This window comes from Equus caballus, chromosome 11 (assembly GCF_041296265.1).
Source record: "Equus caballus isolate H_3958 breed thoroughbred chromosome 11, TB-T2T, whole genome shotgun sequence".
Classification (NCBI taxonomy): Eukaryota; Metazoa; Chordata; class Mammalia; order Perissodactyla; family Equidae; genus Equus; species Equus caballus.
This window is the reverse complement of record NC_091694.1, coordinates 4461515-4478533: the sequence shown is the minus strand read 5'-3', so window position 1 is coordinate 4478533 and position 17019 is coordinate 4461515. Positions and strand designations below refer to the sequence as shown.

Sequence of the window (17019 nt, the reverse complement as noted above, 5' to 3'; positions counted from 1 at the left end):
TGAGCAAAATAAGCCAGTCACACAGGACAAATGTTGCGTGATTCCATTTATAGGAGGTACATGGAATAGTCAGAGTCATAGAGAAAGGAAATAAGATGGTGGTTACCAGAGTCCGGGGGAGGAGGGAAACGGGGAGGTACTGTTTCATGGGTGCAGAGCGCCAGTTCGGGTGATGGTTGCACGGTATAAATGCACTTAAAGCCCTGAATTTCATACTCAAAAAGGGTTAAAGTGGAAAATTTATATCTTGTGTGTTTTACCACAATAAAAAAAAAATCTTTGCTTAAATATTGTAATTGAGATTGACTATGCCAAAAATATTGATTGGCGTTTTTTGTGTGTGGTTCTCATGTTAATGTGTAGAATACATGAGCTCTAGAAATCATAAATTTGAGAGCTGAGAACCTTGGGGGTTCTGTAGTTGAGCGTTATGTTTTTAGAGTTGAGAAGTGACTTCAGATTGTGCAGCAGCTTGGCAGCTTTACCTAGAACTTATTAGGTTTGGTTCTATACGGTTATTCTTCTCTGTGTCCAGGAAACATTTATTGGTTGCCCAAATGTGGTAAGCATGACGGATATAAAACTGGAAAGATACTGTCCGTGCCCTCGAGGAACTCACCTTCAGAAATTGGACCTAATTCAGTGATCAGATGGCTTTTTTTTTTTTTTTTTTTTAAAGCCATCTGACAATCTCCTAGATTTGTCAGATGGCTTTTTTAATTGCACTAAATCTCTTGGCTGTCATAAAGTTATCACATTTTTCTCACAGTAAAGATTTGCTCTTTTATTTTAATTGCATTCCTACTATCTAAGAGCACTGGATACTTACCTTAGGCACCTTTTGGGATTCCATCTGTGTCACTTCATTTGAGATCACATTTCATTTTTTAATTTTTTTGAAATATTTTTAAAATAGAAGAAAGTGTACGGATAATAATAAAACTATATTCACAATACAGATTTAGCATAATATTTTGCCATATTTGCTTCAGATCTCTGTTTTAGAAATGTCATAGATACCACCCCTAATCCCATTCTCATCTTCCCCAAAAGGAACCACATCCTCAAGTTTTACTGTGAAAATAACCACCCAAAGTATGAAACGATGTCTCATTGTTTTAACATGCATTTCTTGCATATGGATGAGAGTGATTATTGTTTCATGTGTTAGTGGCAGTTTGGGTTTCCTCTTCTCTAAACTGCCTGTTCCTATCCTTTTCCCATGTTTGTTGGGTTTTTGGTCTTTTTCTTATTGATTAGTAGGAATTCGTTTTCTTTTTTCTTTTCTTTTCTTTTCTTTTCTTTTTTTTTTTTTTTTGAGGAAGATTAGCCCTGAGCTAACATCTGCCACCAATCCTCCTCTTTTTGCTGAGGAAGACTGGCCCTGAGCTAACATCCATGCCCATCTTCCTCTACTTTATATGTGGGACGCCTACCACAGCATGGCTTGCCAAGTAGTGCCATGTCCCGACCTGGGATCCGAACTGGCGAACCACAGGCCCCCAAAGCAGGACATGCGCACCTAACCACTGCCCTACCGGCTGGCCCCAGGAATTCTTTTTCTGATCACCATCCTTGTCCTATCTTCTTCCTGTCTGTGGCTTCCTTTATATGTCTTTTGTCATGCAGTTGTTTTTAGTATTAACATAGTCAAATTTATCAACTTTTTGTGTCTTCTGTAAGAAGATAAATGTCCCAGGTCATAGAGACAGTCTCCTGTATTTCCTTATTAAGCTTTAAAAAGTTTTGCTTTTCATAATTAGGTCTTTAATCTGTCTAGAATTTATTTTTGTGTGTGATATGAGGTAGGAATCTCCTTTGACTTTTTCCACATGGCTAGCCAGTTGTCCAGCAGCGTTTATTAGCTAGTCCTTCCCTTCTCCACCAGCTTGTAATGCTATCCTTCTTATCCATCAAGGATAGAGACGCGTCTTTCAAACCTGACATATAACTGAGTGTGAGTCCATCCAGTTGGGGGCTGAGCAAGAGTCAAAAAGCATTTCACAGAAACCCTCAAAATAGACCATTAACAAGGAGCTGATCCTTTTACAGTGTGAGCTATTATGGAATGGAAAAGATAATATGTATTCAAAAGATATCCCACGCCTGGAAAGGAGTGCATTGGTAAGCCAGGTTTTAACCTCCTGCCTTCTGGGCGTGGGTTGCAGTGAGTGCTGTCCTAGTCAAGAGTTGAGTGGCCTGCCTCATGGTCACCCTGTCCCCAGGAGAAGCCAGACAGCTGAGAAGGTGAACATTGTAGACATGCTGATAACAAGCAATAATCTCTGTTTTTTCACTTGGTCTTATTTTCCATGTTAAATAATGAATGGCTCATTTATCTCTTTAAATTAGTTACTATATAAGCTAATTTTTATAGTATATTCAAAACCAACAGGGGAAATGGTACTAAACCATGGTTGCAGAGCCAACCCCTAATATTTGGGGTTAAAAAACTTGGTTGTTTTATAGTAATTTAGATACTTAAAGTTTTCTGATGCCTATCTTCATTTTTCATTTGTACTATTCACCTGGAATTACCTACTTAGGTTAGAATCACCTAGAGCATAAGTCTGGATTCATTGTATTCCTTTTAAGTCAGGCAACAAAAATCCTGTCTTTGTTTTTTTAAGGTTGGAGTTACCTTTAGTATGTTCTTCCTAGTGATAGTGATAATTCTTTACAAACTTTCACTTTTTTTCTTTTAGCTCCATCAAACTTTAAAAGGAATTTTCTTTGGGAAACCCAGTTTTACTGTCTACGAGTACAATTTTTCTTGTTAAAATAAATTTGAAAAGAACATACTGATGAAAAGTTTCTGAAAGAGAAGAAATATTTTATCGCGGTTATCTGTATATCATACTACTTAAAGAAACTCTGTCAGGAATTTCTAAATTGTTTGCGTTTGTTGTATGTATAAGTTAATTTTTTTATATTACTTTTACTTGTTTTTGAGTGATACATACTTTTAATAAAGTCTGTTGGAAAATTTATTTAAATAGGAGTTTGGTTGCAACATTAGAAATACTCAAATAATTAGGAAACCATAGGCAACAAAATGCAGCTACCAAATACTGGATTCTTTAAAAGGACCATCAGTGAACTTATGTAAATACTATAGGAAGAGAACATGTAAAGTTCTTCTGGGGGGTCTCTAAAGGAAAGACTCTAATTTAAGGAAATAGAAAGTGAGTGTAGAAGAAATGCATAGAGATCCGAGAGCAGATGTGGGACTGAGGATAGTCTTTATTAGTGCACAGGAAACAGTGATAAACCAGAATTGCTGGTAATAACAGATAAGGTAGTATAAATGTAATTAAACATTTCTAATCCTTTGTACCTTGATGACATAAGATAGCATTTCCTAATAACTCTCCTCTCTCTCTCTCCCTTCATCCCCCACCCCCAAGATATCGTTCTGTTATATGACTCTGCAATGCGTTTACAGTTCCTTTCTACAGAATGAGCTGTGTAGCCTCTATATAATGCTGTTAACTCTAGTTAGAAGTTTTGAAGAGAACTGCAAATTGTATTCAAGAATCCTAGTGAACTTTCTGTTGTTGCCAGTGTTTCCCAAAGAGACTGAGTATTTATAGGTGTCGCATAAATTTCCAAGCTGCTACATTCCAATTCAGCAGCTTTCTTTACTATAAATGCTTTCAGAGATGCTCGTGTGCTAATAATGTGCATTGTGAATCTTCTTAAGAGGGGTAATAAGGTGGTGTAGTAGTAAGAATTAATATAATTTTAGAAACATTAACTCTTTTTTAAATGGGAGCTATTAAGAAGACAAAAAGTTTTTTTCTTTGAGTCATTTTTTAGCATTAGTCATTCAGAATTGAAAATTTGAAATAAAGAGCTTCCCCCAAAGACTAGTTAACAGCTGATTCATTGACAAATAGAAAGAAAATCTAATTTTGAATTTGCTTCATCTTTTTCAGATCTCAGTCACAGTGGATTGGCAGATCATTATGAAACTTCCCACTGGGGACAGCAGCCCACTTACAGAAGCGAAGCCACCCGCAGCTGGGATAAAGTGACAATAGACAGGACTGATAAGGAGGCGTGGCCTTCCATCACAGGAACAGAGACTGAATCTGCCTCAGAATGTACTACAGACACTGACTCTGCCTCCAACTGTGGCTCAGAGAACAGTAGCATGGCTACAGGGAGTGCCCAGGGCAACTTCACTGGACATACTAAGAAGACCAATGGCAATAATGGCACCAATGGCGCACTCGTCCAAAGCCCTTCGAATCAGAGTGCCCTTGGAGCAGGGGGAGCAAACGGTAATGGAAGTGCAGCCAGGGTGTGGGGCGTAGCTGCAGGCTCCAGCTCCGGCCTGCCTCACTGCTCTCTCAGTGGTGGGGATGGGAAAATGGACAACATGATCGGAGATGGGAGAAGTCAGAATTGCTGGGGTGCTTCCAACTCCAATGCTGGCATTAATCTTAACCTTAATCCTAATGCCAACCCAGCTGCCTGGCCTGTGCTTGGACATGAAGGAGCTGTGGCGACAGGCAACTCTTCCAGTATTTGCAGTCCAGTCAGTGCCGTAGGCCAAAATATGGGCAACCACAATGGGAACCCAGCAGGCACTTTGGGTGCTTGGGGAAACTTGCTGCCACAAGAGAGCACAGAGCCACAAACGTCCACTTCTCAGAATGTGTCTTTCAGCGTACAACCTCAGAACCTTAACACTGATGGACCAAATAACACTAAGCCCATGAACCCTCCACCAAACCCTAGCAATGCAATGCAGGCAAATGGACTGCCAAACTGGGGCATGGCTGTTGGTATGGGCGCCATCATCCCACCCCACCTGCAAGGCCTTCCTGGTGCTAACGGATCATCAGCTTCTCAAGTCAGTGGGGGCGGTGGTGAAGGAATCGGCAGTTCTGTGTGGGGACTATCCCCAGCTAACCCTGCCACAGGAAATAGCAATTCTGGGTTCAATCAGGGGAATGGAGACACTGTGAACTCAGCATTAAGTGCTAAACAAAATGGATCCAGCAGTGCTGTGCAAAAGGAAGGGAATGGAGGAAACGCTTGGGATTCGGGACCTCCTGCTGGTCCTGGAATCCTCGCTTGGGGAAGGGGCAGTGGCAACAATGCCGTAGGTAATATCCATTCGGGAGCTTGGGGCCACCCCAGCCGAAGCACCTCTACCAGTGTGAATGGAGAGTGGGGAAAGCCCCCAAACCAGCATTCCAATAGTGACATCAATGGGAAAGGATCAACAGGGTGGGATAGTCCTAGTGTTAGCAGCCAGAATCCTGCCATGCAGCCCGGCAGTGAACACATGAACTCTTGGGCCAAAGCTGCATCTTCTGGAACTACAGCAAGTGAAGGAAGTAGTGATGGTTCTGGCAGTCACAATGAAGGAAGCACTGGGAGGGAAGGAGCAGAAGGCCGAAGGCGAGATAAAGGGATTGTAGACCAAGGGCACATCCAATTGCCAAGGAACGATCTTGACCCAAGAGTTCTGTCTAATACTGGTTGGGGACAGACTCCAGTAAAGCAAAACACTGCCTGGGAATTTGAAGAATCCCCTAGGTCTGAGAGAAAAAATGACAATGGGACAGAGGCCTGGGGTTGTGCAGCTACTCAGCCTTCAAACTCAGGGGGGAAGAACGATGGGTCCATCATGAACAGTACAAATACCTCTTCAGTATCTGGGTGGGTCAGCTCACCACCTGCTGCTGTGCCAGCAAACACAGGTTGGGGAGACAGCAGCAACAAAGCGCCAAATGGCCCAGGGGTTTGGGGGGACTCGATAAGCTCTACTGCTGTTAATAATGCTGCTGCTGCCAAGAGTGGCCACGCTTGGAGTGGGACCATAAATCAGGAGGACAAGTCACCCACCTGGGGTGAGCCTCAAAAATCCAAATCTCAGAACTGGGGAGATGGACAGAAAGCTAATCCAGCCTGGAGTGCAGGAGCGGGAGACTGGGCAGATTCATCTTCTGTCCTTGGACACTTGGGGGATGGGAAAAAAGCTGGCTCTGCATGGGATGCCGACAGTAATCGGTCAGGGTCTGGTTGGAATGATGCTACAAGGTCTGGGACCAGTGGCTGGGGCAATGGCACAAACGCAAAGGTAAATCCAGGTACAAACTGGGGAGAGTCTTTAAAACCTGGCCCCCAACAGAACTGGGCCAGCAAGCCCCAAGACAACAACATGGGTAACTGGGGCGGAGCCGCTTCCGTTAAACAGACAGGAGCAGGGTGGATCGGGGGGCCGGTCCCTGTCAAACAGAAGGACAATGGTGAGGCCACGGGCTGGGAAGAACCTTCTCCTCCATCCATTCGACGCAAAATGGAAATTGATGATGGTACCTCAGCTTGGGGCGACCCGAGCAGTTACACCAACAAAACTGTAAACATGTGGGATAGAAACAACCCAGGCCTCCAGAACAGTACCACAGCCAACAGCACCACCACCACCACCACCACGAGTAACAGCACGAACGTGGGCGAGACACCGCCCTCACACCAGGCCAGCGCCCCGCTGAATCGATCGCCACTGCTTGGCCCAGGTATGAGAGGGACTTTATGTGACTTTAAAAGTAAGAAAAATACTTTATCCTCATTGCATATCCATACATACTCTGACTAGTATTTTTATAGCGAATGACATTAAGTGCCTTTCACCTTGTAATATTGTATTTAACTATTATCCAAAGAGAATAAATAAAGTAGGATTCTCTGATAGCTTTCTATCCAAGAAAAGAATATATTAAGCACTTTTCAGTAGAAAGGAGAGGAAAGAACAAATCCATCCTCTTCAGGAAAGATAGGGAACCGTTAGGGTAGTTTGCGTGTACTACGAAGTCTTGGTTTCTTTATGAGGTAAACCAGTGGTTCTCAATCCCGGCTTTCGTTAGAATGACCTGGGAGCTGTTGGGGCTGGGGGATGTCAAACTCAGAGATTTCTAGTGTTGGCGGTGTGGAGGGAAGTGTTTTTTAAAGCTTCACAGGTGTTTCTGATGGGCAGCTAACTGAAATAAAACCGTTTTTGTAAAATGTGAACGGCATTATACAAGTCATCTTTTGATTTCCATTGAAAGAAAATTCCTGACGTTAGACTAAACTCATGTTTTGAGTTCCTGCTGTGTGCAAGGCACTCTGTTAGATACTGGTGGGAAAGAAGGTGGTAAGATGATCCAGACCAGAGCCTGCCCATAGGGAATGGGGGTTGTGACAGAGAAAATGAACATGCAGCATGGCCCATGAGAGATGCAGATGAAATTTGGCTGGGTGTTGTAACTGGAGAACTAACCATAGCCCCACATTTCTAACTAAAATGCTGGTCCATGGAACAGGGCATCACTGGGCTCCAGACACGGAATCTGCCTAAGCGACAAGTGAGAGCTGGGTTCACCAAATCGCAGAGCTCCCAGGTGTGGAAGGGACCAGAGGGAGGCCTTCTCTCTTCTACATACTCAGGCAACTAGAAGCCTCTGCATAAAGGCACACACAGTGCCGGGGAAGCCCCCCACCTCCTGCCCAGGGCACCGTCTTTCCTGGCGCCTCTGGCTGTTATGTCCTTCTTAGACTGAGCATCAGTCAGCATCCCTGCAGTTTCTTTAATTGCTCATAACATTTTGGGACAGTGCAAAGCAAGGCTTAATTTCTCTTCTCATACTGCAGGTCTTCATCCAGGTGCGTATAGTTATCATGTCCCGTCTGCCCACTCTCCAGGAAACATTCCTAGCTCCCACAGCTATTCCTCATCGTTTTAAGTCCTTTTTGTTGTCATCTGGAAAAGTTATAGCTTGTGAGGGTCCTTGTGCCCAGAACTGATGTCATTACTATAAGTATGGTTTACCCAGTGCAGAATTAGTTGAGATTATAACCTCCCTCACTCCTAAAATCGTACTCCTAGTAACACGTTCTAAGTTTCATTTAGCCTTCTTGAGCCTTGTCACACTATTTTTCTTCAGTTGAGCTTAAAATCTGAAGTCTTTTTGTTAAGACCACTGTGAAGCCCTCGTCACTCAGGACTATTCTGGTGCATTGGCTGCTTGGTCCCAAGTGTAGAACTTTCTCCCTGTGAACTTAGTGCCCCAGACTGTTGAGATCTTTGGAACCCTGATTCTATAATCAGCGTATTAATTATTCCTTTCAGTTTTATGCCTTCCCTAAATTTTATAAACATGCAATAAAGACAAGACTAAGGATAGAGTCCTTTCTCCATGGTCACTCACTCAGTCATCTATATATGGAACCGAATCTGCATCCAGAACCCAATCTACAAGGGAGTCTGAAAAGTGCAGCTTTTTAACTTTGGGCCTGTGTAATACAGGAAGGCTCACAGAAGGCAGTGGAATGGATGCCAAGTGCCTGTTGATTCTGTTGTGTGCAGGGATTTGTTAAAAAAAAGTGCCTAGGTTAAGTTTACACACTCGACCTGGGCGGCCCAGGGTTTGCAGATTCGGATCCCAGGCACAGACCCAGCACCACTCATCCAACCACGCTCTGGCAGCATCCCACGTAGCCCAGAGGAGGATTGGCACAAATGTTAGCTCAGTGACAATCTTCCTCAAACAAAAAGAGGAGGAGTGTTAACAGATGTTAGCTGAGAGCCAAAATTCCTCACCCCAAAAAAAAAAATTCTCACTATCAAACATCGTTGAAACAGATATGAGTAGAGAATCTATTGTGCACCCCCACTACCTTGTACCAGAACTCCATCGGAAACCAAATTGAGGCTGGTTACTTCCATTCTTCTGCCTCTGATCCAGCTTCCACCTCTGAGCGTCCTCAATCGCATCATTTATGATCACAGACAAAGCTCTAGTTTGTAAGGTTTCTCGTAGTCTCACCCCCATCTACGGTAATGCTTCTAGGACTGGTACCTGGATCTTTTTATTTGGCATACACTCATTCGAAATACGTTGTTCAATGTGTGCTGGGCATAGCAGGCAGGTGCTCAGGACATGACAGTGTAGAAGACAGGAGCTCTGCCCTCCTTGAACCACCACCTGGACAGAAAGACAAGCACCCAGACAGTTAGAGGATGGTGCCAGCCAGTTGTGACCAGGAAGGGACGGCATATAGGGTGGCACCTAACCAAGATTTTGATCATGAGGGGTCAGGGTAAACAGATGTTGGATAACAGTACAGAAGAATGTTTCAGATAGACAGACTAGCATGTAAGGCCTAGAGGCAAAGAGAAGAGGTAGCATATTTGAGGAACAAAATGAAGTGCAGAGTGGTTGGCACTTGGGGTGAGTGGTGGGAGTGACGAGAAGGCCTTACAGAGAGAAGAAGCTAGAGAGGGGCCAGGGCAAGATCACACAAGGTCTTTTAGGCCATATGAAGGAGCTGGATTGTATCCAAAAGTCTGGGAAGCCAGGGAGAAGCTTTAAGCAGAGTAAATGACCAGAGTTATTCATAGAGTCATTCCAGCTATAAAATTAAGAATGGATCAGTGGGAAGCAAAACTGGAGAAGAGGATCTGAGCTCAACCAATGTTTTGGTGGTGATGGTAGCAGCCTGGATTGGAATAGTGGCAGGGGGTTGGAGATGGAGATGGCAGCGAGACTTGGAAACTGTTTGGATGTGTGAGCAAAGAAGAAAGATGAGCGAAGAGAGTTCAGAGCTTGGACAAGTGGGCTGATAACTGTGTCATTCTCTGCCTCATCTGGGAAGACAGCAGGAAGCACATGTTCCATGGAGATGACAACAGAGGGTGGGTATGGAAGTCTGGGTCTCAGCCAGAGATAAGGCTGAAGGTACAGCTATGGGAGAGTGGTGATGAGTAGAGGGGCAAGGTCAAGAGCAGAAAGTTTAAGATGGTAGAGTTTTGAGCATGTTTAAAAGCTGATAGAAAAAAAGCATCTAGAGAGGGAGAATGGATGCAAAAGGAGGCAATCTCTTTGTCCAGTCAGAGAGAGGGCACTTCATCTGTCTTGTAGAGTGGCCCAGGCTGTCTGCAGTCAGAGGGTAAGGGGTACCTTCTGGTATTCTGTTTCCTCTGAGAGCATTCAGGACACCAGCCTAGAGTGGAGAGGGGGAGGGGAGGGGCCAAGGTGTGAGCAGAGGCGAAGTTGCATTAGTCCATGTAGAAGATGGAACAGAGAGCTGACCAGGGGCTCCTGAAGGATTGCTAGGTGGAATGCACAGTCCCACGGTGGAGAAACATTGGTTTATTTGGTGTGTGTTTATTGGGGCCTGCTGTGTGCCCAGCAGCACTCTGGTTTTGGGAAATACAGCAGGGAACAAAACAGAATCCCTGCCCTGCTGGGGCAAGCAGTCCAGCAAGGGAGCCCAGGCTGCATGTGTTGGCACGTATGCAGGCAGTGTGTCCAGTGGTGAGGGTGCTGTGGAGAGTGGAAGCGGGGAGGGGAGTCAGGAGTGCCATGGGCGAGTGCAGGGGTTGTCATCTCGCACAGGACAGCCTGGGCGTGTGGGCGGCTGTCTGATTTTCACTGTGAGCGCCCAGCAGCTGGGGGCAAGGAGGGCTGCGCTCAGTTCAAACGCCGCTGCCCTCCAGAGCCCCCACAGCCCTCCAGCCTCCTCTCAGAGTCCTCAGCAGTTCGCGTTTATCTCAGAGCCACCACGTCAGAAATCCTTTAAGGCGCTCAAGACTATTTCAGCCTCTACATACACTTCACTGTCACCAAACCAAAGGTAAAAACCTGATGGTCCTTGGGCTGTACCTGGTCCCACAAATGTGCCTTTTGGCCCACATTTTTCATGTGAATAAATGTTTTGTAATGAAAATGTTTTATATAAAGTTCTAGATTTCTAGCTTCTTTTGGAAACCTGGATGGTCTGACACATTGCATTCGCATGGCAGCAATCAACTCGAGTGGCTACCTCGATAGGGCCTTTGCTTTCCAGTTTGCCACACTCCCCACCACCCCATGTTGTGTCCCAGCATTGAGGCTTTTGAGCAGTAGCCATTGATCACCAAGCCTGTGCTCTCGCTCTTCTTCCATGTTTACAGGCCTGTGTACATTAACTGGCTGGTTCCCTGAGGTATTTGAATTTGTGATTCCTGCTTTTTTACTAATATATGACTGACATTTCTAGGCACTTAAATTTTGTAAAGTACTTGAGGGAAAGAGAGGAAGCAAGAAGAAAGAGAGGTAATTAATGCCAAAAATGAAGGGATATAGACAATAAGACATGGTATGGTCCAGTGGGAGAGGCCAGTAATATAAAATTTAGCGGTGTGATTAGCATTGTAGTAACCGTATGCACAAAGTTCTCTGAGAAGAGTTAATAGTTAGAAGTAGCTATCAGGTGCCACCCACCCACGACTGTCCTCATGGGTCACAGCTGGAGTCCCCTCCTTCTCCTGCTCATCTTCTGGGAAAGTGTACCCTTTTGCTTGCGTGGGGTCCTGGCACTAAGTGTGGGCTGACAGTGCTGGGCGAGCACGTGCAGCCTCTCATCACGCGTCTTCTGTAATCCTTCGCCCTCGGGCCTCATTTTACAGGTGAAACCTGGGAGATGAAGTAGCTTACTGAGGGCACGCATGTGGTGAGGAGGTGGCACGGTCTCAGATGAGTGATGTGTAGCTTGCCTGGTACTGTTTCTAAAATATTACATCCATGACACCCCACAGAGATTGGCACCACGTTGCATTTGTGATTTTTTTCCTCTTTGATATGTTATCCTTAGAATCTGCTCTTACTGGGACTTGTCCCTGGATAAGCACGTTCCTGTTTAGTTAGAAGGGCCCACGTCGTTCTTTTTTATATGAATATTATAGATAACTTTTTTTTAGCAAATTGCACTTGTTATCACCTAACGTAGAGGAAGGACACTGTGCTCCATCACCTGCGTTACCATGTCCTCTTCTTCCCTCCAGCCCCCGGGCCTTAGGCACGTGTGTGATCTCTGTAGTCGTCTGGTAGTGGAGAAGCAGTGGTGGATTTTGTTTTACCACTGAACAGAGACAAACAAGAAGTTAGACAGATTTTTTCTGTGCACTAAGCCCCTATGCAGAAACTAGGTCAAGTGTATTGCACAACGTATGATGGGGTTACTGAGTGATTTTTTCATTATTAGGCTCTTTTTCTCTCATGACACAAAGTAGCTGCACTGAGGCATTATCCCTGCCCTACATTACGTGTGATATTCAAATCTCAGGCCTGAGCCAAGCGTCCCTGTGCAGTGAGAGCAGAGTTCATCACCTTCAGTGATCCCAGGTGCTCTATGCCTATCGCTTGCCCAGCTTCTTAGCGCAAGCGAGTCTTTGAGCCGGTGGAAGGGACAGTCAGGCCTTCACACCGGTTCCCTTCGTAGCAGTCACAACGCACTGGTTCCGTTTGGTCCTCTGCATTCGTTATCACAAATGTCAGCCCTTGGCCCTCCTTGTGGGCGTTGTGCTAGCTGGGCAGCCCTGATCAGTGATGGGAGCAGTAGTAACAGCACCCGCTGGGCTGTGAGTGAGCTAGTAGCTTGAATACTTACCCAGACTGGTTTTCATAAATAGAAAGGAATTCTCTGCTCCAAACCGAGTGGTACACCTGGTGAGTATCTGAAGTTCCTGCTGTTTACACAGTTGGTCTTTACAAGCATTCTGCAATTTTGCTATTGACCTATGCTGATTTTACAAGATTTTCACTTATCTCAGAGTTTGGGTTTTAAGTTGTGGATCATTACCATTTAAGGGTATTGATCTCTGTTACAAAATATGGTTTCTCAACTACATGTTTTTTCATGTGTCCAGGTTTTTTTTTGTTTGTTTGTGTTTTTGAGGAAGATTAGCCCTGAGCTAACATCTGTGCCCATTTTCCTCTACTTTATATGTGGGACGCCTGCCACAGCATGGCTTGCCAAGCGGTGCCATGCCTGCACCCAGGATCCAAACCAGCGAACCCCGGGCCATCAAAGCAGAACTTGCAAACTAACCACTGCGCCACCGGCCTGGCCCTCATGTGTCCAGTTTTATAGAAGTAAAAGCTAAGGGACAATCATGTTTGTGTCATCCTAGTTGTATTGATATTAATTAGTTTTCTGATGAGCCTGAGGAAAACTGATATTAATTTAGGAAATGCAGTGTAGCTTCATAAACTGGATTATTTGGATCTGGTTCAAACCCATTCTGGAGGTGGAACATAGTGATAATCTAGAGCTGCCTGTCTGTTGATTAGAGACGGTAAGCTGCCTGAGAAGGACTCATGAGGTTGTAGTTAACGGAGAGGGCTGAGTTGTGTAGGCTGGCCCGGGCAGTCCCTCCTCTTTGACGTTGCCCCGGTGACCTAGTGTGAATTGAGCCAAATGTGCAAGACCTGCTAGCCTGTCCCTTGCTGTAGCAAGGTGCTACTAAGTCACTGAAGAACCAGTCTGTTTTTTTGACAACTAGTGGAGATGTGGCCAAAAGTGAGAAAGTGCAAGCAAAGCATTGACTTACGTTTGTGAGTGAATAAAAGCAGATCCTAAAAATACTTAGCAGCCTGATTATCTAGTGCACTTAGAAATGAATATTCTGGGACACTTAGAAATCAGTTTGCGGACACAGGAGAACGTTGAATATTAATTAAAACTTGAGATGAATAACAGAGCCTCACAGTAGACTCGGAATCTGACGATGAGATTGAGGGAGAACCTCCAGAGGTGGCTTCTTTCATCTCCCAACTCTGTCAGGTTTCACCAAAATGTTCAGATGATTTGAAGGGGATGAGGGTGGGGGCAGAGAGGTCACTGTACAGTTAATTTGGAGTCAGATATGAAGGCCATGGACTTGGTCCAAGCTAAACCAGTGACGTAGCGGGTTCGTGAAGTCTTCCCTGGGGTTGTGTCTTCCAACAGTGGGTGAAAGTGAAATAATAGTACCATCTGCCAGTCAGAAAACCAGAAGTATACTACTAATGTGGATCTTATTCCAGAGTTGCTTTTTTTTAAGATTTTATTTTTTTCTCCCCAAAGCCCCCCGGTACATAGTTGTATATTCTTCATTGTGGGTCCTTCTAGTTGTGGCATGTGGGACGCTGCCTCAGCGTGGTTTGATGAGCAGTGCCATGTCCGTGCCCAGGATTCGAACCAACGAAACACTGGACCGCCTGCAGCGGAGCGCGCGAACTCAACCACTTGGCCACGGTGCCAGCCCCTTATTCCAGAGTTTTTTTTAATCCATTTTACTACCTGTCCTCCTCAGCTCCTCAGGAATGTCTAGCCATCTCCAAGCACTTCAGCTGTCCGATAATCACTAGTTGTCTCATGCAAGGGAGAGAAGGCTTCAGCCAGAGGCAAGCTTTACTTTGCGTTTGGGCATTTAATCTAGTGACATTATATTTATGTCATAGTTTTCTGGCACAAATATTATAACAAAGGCCGAGATCCTTACGCTAATCATGGAAGTGGCATGTCATCCATTCACTGAACTAAAACTTGGAAAAAATTGGGATTAGGAATCATCTGCCTAGGTGGATAAAACATGTATGTCATTTCCCTAAGTCTCCTCAAGAGCAGAAGCTGGAGAATGTGGTCCTTCCTGCAGGACTCGCTGTCCTGGAAGCTCACCTCCTCCTTTGTCATCCATTCGTGTCAAAATATTACCAAAAAGTAGAGTCACCTGCGGATGAAGTAAATCGGCAAGCCGCTGTGAGAGCTCAGCTCTTCACGCTGCTGCTTCCGAAATGAGTCTCACCGGCCTCTCCAGCCAGCCTGAGTCTGATTTAAGCAGCCCTCAGTAGTTGCTAAGAGAGGACCGATCTGAGCAATCTGTGCTTTTTGTGGACATAGGATTTTTCTTGAGTTTGGGTTTGGTTATGGTGTTTTTCCTTTCCTATGTTTTGAGGGGCTTGGTAAGTGGGGCTGGAGTTGGAGGAGGAGCAGGGAATCAGAAGTCCTGCTAAAGAGGGAGGAGGCGATCCCTGTCAGTGTAAGTCATGGGTGCACACATGAACATTTTCACTTCAGGTGCCTTCAATTCAAGCTGAATAAGACAGGTAAAAGTACAGTTTGGCCCCCTACATATCAATAAAAAAGAGCACATTTAAAATCTGTTTTAATGCAGTAAAATAAAAGCTAAATAAGATTTTTTTTTCTGTTTGTCATACCTGCCCTCTGTAATGTCCCAGTAAAGCAGGCAAAAGAAGCTCCTTTAGGGGCTGGCCCCGTGGCGGAGTGGTTAAGTTCGCGCGCTCCGCTGTAGGCGGCCCAGTGTTTCGTTGGTTCGAATCCTGGGCACGGACATGGCACTGCTCATCAAACCACGCTGAGGCAGCGTCCCACATGCCACAACTAGAAGGACCCACGACGAAGAATATACAACTATATACCGGGGGGCTTTGGGGAGAAAAAGGAAAAAAATAAAATCTTTAAAAAAAAAAAAAGAAACTCCTCTAAGAGGTCGCCGTGCAGCTCAAGGTCACCTGGCCCGTTTTTGAAAAGAACCCCTGTCAGCCTCAAATAGAGTCCCCTGAATTTGTAACAAAGTGTGAAATAAATGCCACAAGACAAGGCATTCTGAAAGATAGGATACTTTGCCGTTTGGGTGAGCAAACTCTTCTTTATAAGCTTCACTTTATAAGTACCTGTCTTGATTTCAAATATGAAAAATTAATTGTTGCTGCAGCTGTCCAATTATGGACCAATTATGCTGTCCCTCTCTGAGCTAGTGGCCAAGAAGGCATTATAATAAATTAACATTATGTTTAAAGGCCATTGAGGTGAGCAAAGTCCCATCACATTAATATTTAAGTCAGTACCTAAAACTGCAGAACACATGGCAAGCACTCAGATCCTTAGTCAACTGAATTGTTAGTCCTTTCTCTTTCTCTTTCCTTCACTTGATTATAGTTGGCCACTTTTTAACTGAACCTTTCTTCCCCCCCCGAAATGAACTGCCTGTCATGCTTAGGCCACTGTCCAAGTAGCACCCGTGGAACAGGCTAGCCCTGACTTCTCGCTTCCCGGAAGGACCAATGCCAGCTCCCAGCTTGACTCTCGGGGGTGCTTAAGATGAGAATCCTTACGGCGGGTGAAGATTCTCCTGCCCGCGGTTGTGTTTCCTGGCCTTCTATCTGCTTCGTGTTCATTTTTATCCAGTCTTCTGGGTGTACACCACGTAGACACTTTGTTTTCTTCATTCTGATAGAGTGATGAAGAATGTATATTTAAAATTGAATGAAAACTACATGTTCTGGTGGCATTTCATTACTATTGTTGTTTTATTCCCAACACTGTATTTGTTCAATTGAAGAAGGGAGATGACGATTCCTGAACCCCACGGTGCAGAAAGATTTTCCCAAAAGCGGTAGTATTTGAAGGACTGCTTTTGGAATTTTAATATCAATGTTTTAAATGTAAGGCAGAAATTTGTTCTGCCTCTTTAAGCCCAACTTTAAGGGAACCTCTATAAAATTATTTACAAAAACAATACCAGATTCACTCCAGCAATAAGCACTAAACACTGGGAGGATTATTGATTTTAGTAGTATGTATTTAAAATTATTTTCTGTCTACTGAAAGTATTTGCTTTGCATCAAAAATGTCTAGTCTGCCTGAGTTTCAGCATCTCTCGTAGAGCCTTCCGTGTGTCCAGCAGTACACACATTCTGATGTATATGTTAGTTCGGCATTGTAAGTAAATTATTTTCTTGCCAGAGATCAACTTAAAATGGAAATATTGTTTTCTTGATTTTTGAGTAAGCAATTATTCGTCCATTTATTTCTAAGATTTTGAAACATGCTCCTTACAAATCATTTGCCTTCTATATAAAAATACTCTGTAGACGTTTCTGCTGCTTTAACAGGAATTAAAAACTCTTTATAAAAATCAATTAATTATAATTACCAAAGTCTTAATATTTATTCTTAGTTTTGACTTAGTTAAATAATTTATAGTATTGCCTTTCAGAGAGATGGAAATATAAGGATGACAAATTTCAGGTGAATTCATTACTTAATTACCTGCAATCAGTCAGTGTTTTTACAGCTGATGGGCCTTTGGTAACACCCAAGTTGTTTTATCTTCCAAAAACATTCATTATTTTTATCAGCTATGTTAATGTTCCAGATTTAATTTCATACCTTCAGTTTGTGAAAGTACTTCTC

At 44.1% G+C, this 17019-nt stretch overlaps 1 protein-coding gene across 14 annotated transcripts in view; it reads left to right on the top strand.

Moving 5' to 3' along the window:
- The window catches only part of TNRC6C (trinucleotide repeat containing adaptor 6C), a 141104-nt gene that overhangs the window by 83556 nt on the left and 40529 nt on the right, over positions 1-17019 (top strand). For all 14 annotated transcript variants that reach the window (XM_023651937.2, XM_070225884.1, XM_070225891.1 and 11 more), the window contains one exon: positions 3939-6536. In XM_023651937.2, coding sequence (XP_023507705.2) covers positions 3939-6536 — 2598 coding nt within the window. The remainder of the gene's footprint in view (positions 1-3938; positions 6537-17019) is intronic.